The 9,822-nt window shown below is 41.5% G+C and overlaps 1 protein-coding gene across 2 annotated transcripts in view; it reads right to left on the bottom strand.

Moving 5' to 3' along the window:
- Positions 1 to 1,384: 1,384 nt before the first annotated feature.
- Positions 1,385 to 9,822, bottom strand: part of zdhhc7 (zinc finger DHHC-type palmitoyltransferase 7) — an 83,585-nt gene continuing 75,147 nt past the window's right edge. For both annotated transcript variants that reach the window (XM_068049137.1, XM_068049136.1), the window contains 2 exons: positions 8,572 to 8,702; positions 1,385 to 2,448 (listed from right to left, as the gene is read on the bottom strand). In XM_068049137.1, coding sequence (XP_067905238.1) covers positions 2,272 to 2,448; positions 8,572 to 8,702 — 308 coding nt within the window. In that variant the 3' untranslated portion in view covers positions 1,385 to 2,271. The remainder of the gene's footprint in view (positions 2,449 to 8,571; positions 8,703 to 9,822) is intronic.

Below are 9,822 nucleotides of genomic sequence, written 5' to 3'. Positions count from 1 at the left end.
AAACTGAGCCACCAATATTCTAATTTCTGAAGAGGATCAACCAGAAAGATACATTGCCAATATTTTACAGAGACGACAAATGATACTTCCCGTCATTTCTTCAATACTACTAAACTTTAACATGGTCATAAGTAAAATAATTCAGTGATTTTTTTTTAAATAAGCAAATCCCCATTGAATGCATTTTTCTCTGCCTACTCTCCATAATATGAATCCTTACACCCTAGCACTAAAAAATCCTAACTTTAACATTTGTACCATTTAAATTATCAAATCTGAAATTAAAGGCATCTTTATCGTGCAACAGGCTCCGATCACCCATGAGCACTCTAAGCATACAACCATAACACTGGTACAAAGATGTTTTGCACATGTATAACAAAAATGCAGCTAAATCCAGTGTCAGGGCCCGAATCCCGAGGAAAGTGAAGTGAAACTCCTTGGATGAAGCAGTCTTAACTCTGCTTCACTTTAGAGTTAAGCTGGGCCCCAACTCCAAACCTACACTACACAAGATTAACTTTGGTGCATAGCAGAAATTATTAAATCTGTACTGTAAATGCACTTGAAGAGCATTAAATAAGCACTTTCTGTAAACTGGTGTAGTACCATTGTGAATAAACCAAGTATGCACCAGGTAACAGGGTCTCAAACTCTTTCCAAGGCTCCAAATATGGTTATACATATAGAACAGAGCCTATTCAATAATAATCAGTAAGTAACTGCAGCACCACTTTCTCTCTCTAGACATCTTGGGGTTTTGCCTTATATAGCCAACTTCTCCCTCTCCTTCTCCAGAGCCACAGCCACCTTACAGCCCAAACTTACAGGATTGTTTCACGACACATCACAGTCGAAGCATGGTTGAAATGGAATATATATCAATAACCCATATGATGGCATTTAATATATCATGCTAGCTGCATTATTCAGCTAAACACAAGCACAAAAAAACTAACCATAAAAAGGACCCCTCAGCTCTCTACAGTCATAAATTACATTTAATACTTAATCTGTACCACTACATTCTGCTAGTGTAATACTTTCACCTTTCTATGTTTTATAATTATATGGGGAGCAACTGATATTAGATTTTTCATCTTAGTAGTAAAAATCAAACATTAACATCATTTTCCACCAGTTAAAATTTTAACAGGCTTTTTTGGAAGGATTTGGGACAGTTGAAAAATAACTGGACCCAAAGCCTAGCAGTCTACTGGATAATACTTTCTGCTGATCTAGATCCCAGAGAGCAGATTTCATCCTTCAGATCACAAAACCTATCTGGCAAAACAGAGCACGTTCTTATCATAGTTGAACCATATAGGAACAGTAAGGGTTTACAAACAACTAAAAATTAAATCATTGCACCTTTGTTGGTTTTCAACTTTGTTTTATGTTTCAGAGGATTAGAAACAATAAGTAAAACTTGTTCTATCCATACACTGAACAATCATTCTATATTAAACTGGACTAGAGATTTGTTATGAAGTTATTTTATAACAATTTTAGAAACAGCCATCAACAATATTACACTTACAATTCATCTGTGCATTTCAACAAACAATAAATAAAATTTTAAAATGTGATTACGTTCAGGGTAAACTTATGAATTATTGAAAAAACAGTGTACACCCATACCACAGACAGAGGGAAAGACACTTTCCTGAAATTAAAAAAACAAATATACATGAACTGAAAAAATAAAGTTTCCCCTTCTTTAGAGTTCCCTTTTCATATATATAAAAAATATAAAAACAGATAAAGAAACTATTAAAACTGATGCGGTTTATCGTATATAACAATTTGTAAATACAATGCCTGAAACTCATTCTTCAAATGGGTTGTAAATGATTAACATTAATAAAACATTTTCAACCAATGTCACTAAATTAACATCAATCGAATTATGGTTTACATCCAAATATTTGGGATTATGTCACAAATGGTACACTGATGCAATACTGCAAGATGAGCAACTATGCAGTGGTTTATACAGTAGAGAACTAGGATGTTTAACTACCCATTCAAAGCTACAGTTTGATCTTTGCAATCCATTCTTATGAAGGCTGATGGAGATTTCTGTCAGTTCACTAGTTCCAGACTTCATGAAATTTGCTCATAATTAGGTTACTATGTTCAATTTTAACAGGCAGCATTTATTTAATCCATTGTACCTTAGTAGGCAGTACGTAGAAAGAAACTAAGTCTTGTGCTAATTTTATTTTAATATTAGAAAGATTACTTTTTCAAAAATGTTCTTCCCCAGAATCAGACGGCGAATTCTGCTCCTCCCTTCATTGCTCTGGGAATGAGTCGTCTAATTCTAATGCCTGAGAAAGGATTAATCCACAGAAATGAGGGCCGTCCTCCAAAAACATTCTTCATTCCTTCCCATCGGAGCTTCCTTTCCCAAGTTGGTTTTTCATTTTTTAACCTTTCAATTTCCTGCAGAATAAACATAAAGTTGTACTGATCAGTGTGATTATGCAGTAGGTAAATAGTATAAATTAAAACCTAGTTATATATTTTGCTCCCACACCCACCCCACTGCCCTTGGCCAGTATTCGGCGGGAGTATCAATCTACTTATTTACTATTGAGATGGGGTATTGGAGCATTACTGTAGTTTTTAAAACCAGGTTTGTCCAACATTTTTGGGCGGAGGGCCACATTACGATTTTTGCTTGTCCCGGGAGTCCGGTTAGCAAATATCGAACGATAAAGGCATTAAAAAATTATGTAATAGAAACATCAACAAATGTGCAGTTCTGTGAAGAAGCTTTAAATGAGAAGACTAATTTATTGACTTACTTTCGCGTCACTATATTGAAAACTGATTTAGTGACATATCTGGCATTGTTGTTGCTTACACAAGTAGTCAATCTCTGCCCGCACGCTTGTGTGAGTGTGAGTGAGAGAGTGAGTGTGTGTGTGTGTCTCAGTCATTCTCTCTTCATTCCCCGCTAGGACTAGGGGACACATTGAAAGTTTTGTGCAAAAGATCCAGGGGAAATAGGAGGAAGCATTTTTTTTTTACGCAGCAGGTGGTAATGGCCTGGAACTCACTGCTCACAAGGGTGGTGGAAGTACATCAATGACTTCAAGAAGTTGAGAGAAATAGACTTGCAGGGCTGTGGGGATTGAGCCAGGGAGTGGGACTGACTGCATAGCTCTGTGGAGAGCCGGCATGGGCTCGATGGACAGAATGGCCTCCTTCTGTGCCATAAATAAATGACTTTGACTCTTCCCCTCCCCGCCTCTGCTCTATGTCTCTCTGCCTCCTTTCCCCCCCCCTCTCTGTCCCTCTCTAACCTCCTCTCTATATATCTCTCCCCCCACTTTCTCCACCCCGTGTCTCCAGTGTTCCCCACTCTCTCTCACTCTCTGTCCCCCCGTGTCTCTGTACCCCTATCTCCCCCTTTCTCTCTCTGCCTGTTCCCCTTTCTCTCTCTGTCTGTTCCCCCCCTCCCTCCCTGCGCTCCCCTTTCTCTCCCACAGTTGCAGAGAGTGGAATGCTCAGCAGATGGTTGATCAGTTCTTTTGAACAAGATTGCTGTCAGTTTCACAAGTGACAGCTGCTGACATCGGGAACAGCTGTTTTCCAACAGACTCAGGGTTTTCCAGCAGGCTTTTAAAAAAAGTCAGAACCCATCAGAAAACCCGGAGTCAGTTGGAAAATGGCTGTTCCCGATATCAGCAGCCATCACTCGTGAAACTGACAGTGCAATAGTTTAAAAGCCGGACTGACAAAGGAAAATTTCTTATCTCCAGTCACGTCGAGGATGAGGAACGGCCCTGGGAACAGTTTACATCTGTGGGCCATATGGAAACGTTTGGCGGGCCGTATGTTGGACAACCCTGTTCTAAACTGTCCTTGCTTTAATTGAAATGATGGGCTCCAGTGAAAGCTTGACTTGAGATAGTCTTTAATGATTTGCATCCTCCATACAGTAGAAAAATGGCTTAGCAAATGCAAAAATGGCATGATACTACACAATATGAACCATCAAGATCTGGGCCAATGGACCAGTTTTTGTCCTGAAACTAATCTGAAACCTACTGTTGCTTGTTATTAGCACCTCCAAAATTAAGTGCCTTCAAATCCTGACTGTGTTGTGCAATATTTCTTCATCATTCTGTATCCTCCACGTACGACAGAAGTATACCCAATTTACATAAATTTAGATTATATTTAGACATAAATTCAGAGCATTATCCTAGGCTCTGGATTACTCACCCAGTGACATTACCACGACACCACTACCTCCCCAAAAAATGTGCTCAAGTCTCTGGAATGGTACCTGAACCCAGAACCTTCTTGCTCAGAGGTGCAAGTGCTGCCAGTGAGCCTATTAAATTGTCACCTGAGCTTCTTTCTTCCAAGGACAGGGCGGGTGGGTGAGGAGGGGAAAAGTGGAGGTGGGTTTTAATTTGGAGTATTTTCCTTTCAACTATCCATTTTTCTACTCATCAACATTTTGCTTTGGGTCTAGTTCCAATGGAAACAAATAATTGTTGAGACTTGTTTAAATTGATCAAGACTCTATGAATACTTAAATAGTGGAATACTGTTTGTGTTTTGACTTATGCGGTGGGCAATTAAACGATGGCACGGTAATTTCTTCACCCAAATGAAACTGGCAAATGCTTATTAGTATTTGAAATCTTGCCTGACTCTTAAGACCAGGGGTGCTAAAGCTAATTGTACTATCGCTTGGTTGAAATCAGCTGACTCAGTGCAGACCGGGGATTAGATCAAGGATTTTATTCTGTCTGGTTCAGTACTCACCAACATATCTGACTGACAGATTAAACATTCTTAATAAGATTTTTGTTAAGCCCAGTGACTGGTGAAGGAGGTCACTTACAGTTGATACAAGTGTTACCAACTGTTAAAGAACACAAAATCATACATTCTAGCACAAATGTAGTACTTTACTTGGCCGTCTATTGAGATTCTGATTCCATTGGACTGAGTACAGGATTGAGCATTAGAAGCAGATTAGATCATACTGTCTTTTCAGGGAAGGTGGAGATAGTGGTAAGGACTTCTTTTAAAAATACGGTTACTATTTACAATGTCATGTGCACATGGGCAGGCAGTACCATCATTTCTACTGATAATCTGTTTCAGTGATGCTGGTTAAGTGATAAACATTGGCTAGGACAAAGGAGCTCCAATGCTCTGGCTCAAAGTAGTACCATGGGATCTTTCAAAGTAGACAGAGCCTCGGTGTCATGTTTCATCCAAAAGATGGCTTTCCTTTGATGGTGCTGCACTCCCTCGACACTGTACTGTACTGAAGTGTCACACTAGAATATGTGCTCAAGTCTCCCATAACTTTCTGACTCAGGGGCGAGAGTGTTACTAACTGAGCCAAGGTTCACAATTTTGTTTTCATCTGTGTTTTGTAAAGCTCAAGATTTTTAAATGGTTGTAGCTGTACTCTTCACTGATTTCAAAATTAATCGTTGGCATTCCAACTATATAATGCTATTCATTTGAGTGTCTTTAATCTTAGCTACAGCATTTATGAGCCTAAAACATGTCAGCACATTATCAGACCACAGTGCAGGACAACAGCAATACTCAACTTTACCCTCAGACATACACCTCTGCCTCCCCCACCTCACCTCTGCTAGGGGCTCTAATGGTAATTATAACATTCCTACTCCCACAGGAACTAACCCCTGACAGAAAAAAGATTGAAATCGAAATCTTCCTAGGCTGTATTGTCATTTTTATAAATGACCTGGATAAGGGTGTAGAAGGGTGGGTTAGTAAATTTGCGGATGACACGAAGGTCGGTGGAGTTGTGGATAGTGCCGAAGGATGTTGTAGGTTACAGAGGGACATAGATAGGCTGCAGAGCTGGGCTGAGAGATGGCAAATGGAGTTTAATGCGGAAAAGTGTGAGGTGATTCACTTCGGAAGGAGTAACAGGATTGCAGAATACTGGGCTAATGGGAAGATTCTTGGTAGTGTAGATGAGCAGAGAGATCTTGGTGTCCAGGTACATAAATCCCTGAAAGTTGCCACCCAGGTTAATAGAGCTGTTAAGAAGGCATATGGTGTGTTAGCTTTTATTAGTAGGGGGATCGAGTTTAGGAGCCACGAGGTCATGCTGCAGCTGTACAGAACTCTGGTGCGGCCGCACCTGGAGTATTGCGTGCAGTTCTGGTCACCGCATTATAGGAAGGATGTGGAAGCTTTGGAAAAGGTGCAGAGGAGATTTACTAGGATGTTGCCTGGTATGGAGGGAAGGTCTTACGAGGAAAGGCTGAGGGACTTGAGGTTGTTTTCGTTAGAGAGAAGGAGGAGAAGAGGTGACTTAATAGAGACATATAAGATAATCAGAGGGTTGGACAGGGTGGATAGTGAGAGCCTTTTTCCTCGGATGGTGATGGCAAACACGAGGGGACATAGCTTTAAGTTGAGGGGTGATAGATATAGGACAGATGTCAGAGGTAGTTTCTTTACACAGAGAGTAGTAGGGGCGTGGAACGCCCTGCCTGCAACAGTAGTAGACTCGCCAACTTTAAGGGCATTTAAGTGGTCATTGGATAGACATATGGATGAAAATGGAATCGTGTAGGTCAGATGGTTTCACAGGTCGGCGCAACATCGAGGGCTGAAGGGCCTGTACTGCGCTGTAATGTTCTATGTTCGAATGCTACAACAAGCTTTGTATCTGTATATCAGAAAAGCATCAAAATACATTTTGAACTGAAACAACAAAGCTAAGGATAAAATGCACCTTAGACCAGAATCACAGGATTACAAAGGATACATAGGATGTACAGCACAGATGGACTGCAGCAATTCCAGAAGGCAGCTCACCACCACCTTCTCAAGGGCAATTGGGGATGGACAACAAATGCTAGCCTTGCCAGCGATGCCCACATCTCATGAAACGAATAAAAAATGAAACAGGACATTCGGCCTAACCAGTCCATGCCAGTCTCCTCGCATCTTTCCTCATCTAAATCCATCATTGTAACCCCTCTGTTCCCCTCTCCCTCATATGCTTGTCTAGCTTCCACTTAAATGCATCTATACTATTCGCTTCTGCAGTATCAAGTTCCATATTCTCACTACTCCTTGGGAACTGAAGTTGCTTCTGAATTCCCTATTGGATTTCTTGGTGACTATCTTATAATGATGGCCCCTTCCCCACAAGTGGAAACATTCTCTCTGTATCCACTCTATCAAAACCTTTCATAATTTTCAAAACCTCTATTAGGTCACCCCTCAGCCTTCTTTTATCGAGAAAAAGAGACCCAGCATGCCAATGCTTTCTTGATATGTATTCCCAAACATTTCTGGTATCATCTTTATCAATCTTCTCTGCATCCTCTCCAGTGTCTCTGTATGCTTTTTATAATATGGCAATCAGAACTGCACGCAGTCCTCGAGTGTGGTGTAACCAAGGTTCGATACAGGTTTAGCATAACCTCCCTACTTTTCAATTCTAACTCTCTTGAGAAAAAGCCTACTGCTTTACTGACCTGTGGCATAATTTTTAGTGACGTGTGTATTTGCACTCCGAGATCCCTTTATTCCTCTACCTCACCTAGACTCGCGCCTTTCACGAAATATTAACCTCCCAATTCTTCTCACAAAAATGTATTACCTCACATTTATCTGTGTTGAACTTCATTTGCCAATTATTTTCCCATTCTGCAAGTTTATTAATGTCCTGTAATTTGTTGCAGTCCTCCTCAGTACTATCCCCCCAAATTTAGTGTCATCCACAAATTTAGAAATTGTGCTTTTGATTAGTCCAAATCATTAATGTAAATTGTGAACAGCAGTGGTCCCAGCACTGATCCTTGTGGAACACTTTCTGCCAACCTGAAAACTAACCTTTACTCCCACTCTCTGCTTTCTGTCTTGAAGCCAGCTAGCAATCCATTCTGCCACTTGTCTCCTGACTCTGCATTTTCTGAACTATTCATTAATCTATTATGGGGCACCTTATCGAAGGCCTTTTGAAAATCCAGATAAATTACATCTACAGTTTGTGGACTGATATTGGGCTATAAGAAGCGAGTGGGACAGTGGGGTTAGTTTGTGGATTGGTGCAGGTCTATGGACAGTGGGATTAGTTTGTGTATTGATACAGGGCTATGGGGAGAGAGCGGGGCAGTGGGATTAATTTATGGGTTGATACGGTGCTCCAGGGAACGAGCACAGCAGTGAAATTATTTTTTAACATTTATATCGGGCTATGGGGAGGGAGCAGAGCAGTGAGATTAGTTTGTGGATTGATACAGAGCTCTGGAGAGGAAAGGGAGCAGTGGGATTAGCTTGGGAATGAATGGGCTATGAGGAGAAAGCGGAGCAGTGGAAATTGTTTGTGGATTGATGTGGGGCTATGGGGACAGAGTGGGGCAGAGTCATGCAAATAAAAATTACATGTGTCCTCTTTAGAGAAATGCAATAAAAGCACTGACCACAAATTATCTTTCTGTTGACATTTAAATTGGATTTCTTCAACTGCTAACACATTTGCAGATTCAAAAAATATCTTATGCACAAACTTCTAAAATTACGAAAAATACATACCGTCTCGTCATTGCATATTGAGTGAAGCTGCGTGCCAAACATTACTGAGGTGAATGTGAGAAACAGAAGTCCTTCAAGGCACAAAAAGATGATTAGGATTACAGTTACAGGAGGTGAGAAGCCACTGCATTCTGTGGAGGAAAACATCTCATTGTCAGAATAGCCTACACATGAAACAAATGTGTTATCACTTTTCTTTCAAACAATTAAAGCAGCAGCAATTCACAAAAGCTTTAATTAATAATTATGAAGAAAAGTAATGAACAATTTAAGAAGCTGCACTCATAAATTCTGAAGTTATCAGACTATTCTACTCATTCAAAGTATTTTTGCCAAAATATCAGTCATAAAGGCCAATGGAGCCTCTTTGGGCTGAATTTAATGGGCTCCTGGGAGACAGGATAGGAGATGAGAGGGTGGGTGGTGGAGGAGCCCTTTGAATTGTGAAGGAAGGCGGGGGGGGGGGGGGGTGGGGGAGGTGGGGGGGCCAATTGAGGCCCTTAAGTGGTTAGTTACTAGCCACTTAAGGGCCTCTTCTGGCCGCTGCTGGAATTAAACCAGAGATGGGAGGGAGGGACCTCCACCCAGTAAAACAAGGCAGCCTCCCTGTGGAACTGGGGTGGGGAAGGGTGGCTCCTCCGTAGGCAATCTGTGGCCCACGGAAGGCTCCCCGGCAACAAAAGACAGCCCTCTGCTGAACTGTTCTCCCCTACCCCGTCCTCAAAGACCACTCTCCCCTCACCATCACCAGACTGCCTCCTGTGACCCTGTCTCTCTTCCCTTCGGTCTGCGGCTTCAGTGCTGGCCCTAGTCCCAGGCCTAGTTTAGTACTGGCAGTGCACCACTCCCAGTGGTGCTGCTGATACTATCTAGCTGCCAGCCCTCTGATTAGCCGGTAGCTCTTGGAGGAGAGATCCCCGTCCTTAAAGGCGTGGGGACCAGGGTGCCAGGCAGTTAGTTGTCAGAGCGCTGTTGAATTGCTCAGTGGGGGGGGGGGGGGGGGGGGGGTTCGGCCTAGCACAAGCCCACCCCTGTCCGGCTCAAATAATTCAGCCCTTCCTCTGTATTGAGTGGGTATATCAACAATTTATTTTCTGTGGTTTTGTTTTGTATTTAGAGTTTCTGAAATATCAAGTAATCTTTGCAGTTAGTGTTTAGGAATCTAATGTAATGGGAGTGGGCTACTAAACCCAAGGTAGAAATTGAAGAACTTTAAAATTTACAGCACATATTTATGATAGCTGCATCATT

Source organism: Heterodontus francisci, chromosome 17, assembly GCF_036365525.1.
Source record: "Heterodontus francisci isolate sHetFra1 chromosome 17, sHetFra1.hap1, whole genome shotgun sequence".
Lineage (NCBI taxonomy): Eukaryota > Metazoa > Chordata > Chondrichthyes > Heterodontiformes > Heterodontidae > Heterodontus > Heterodontus francisci.
The sequence above is the reverse complement of the archived record's forward strand: the minus strand, read 5'-3'. Positions and strand labels throughout refer to the sequence as shown.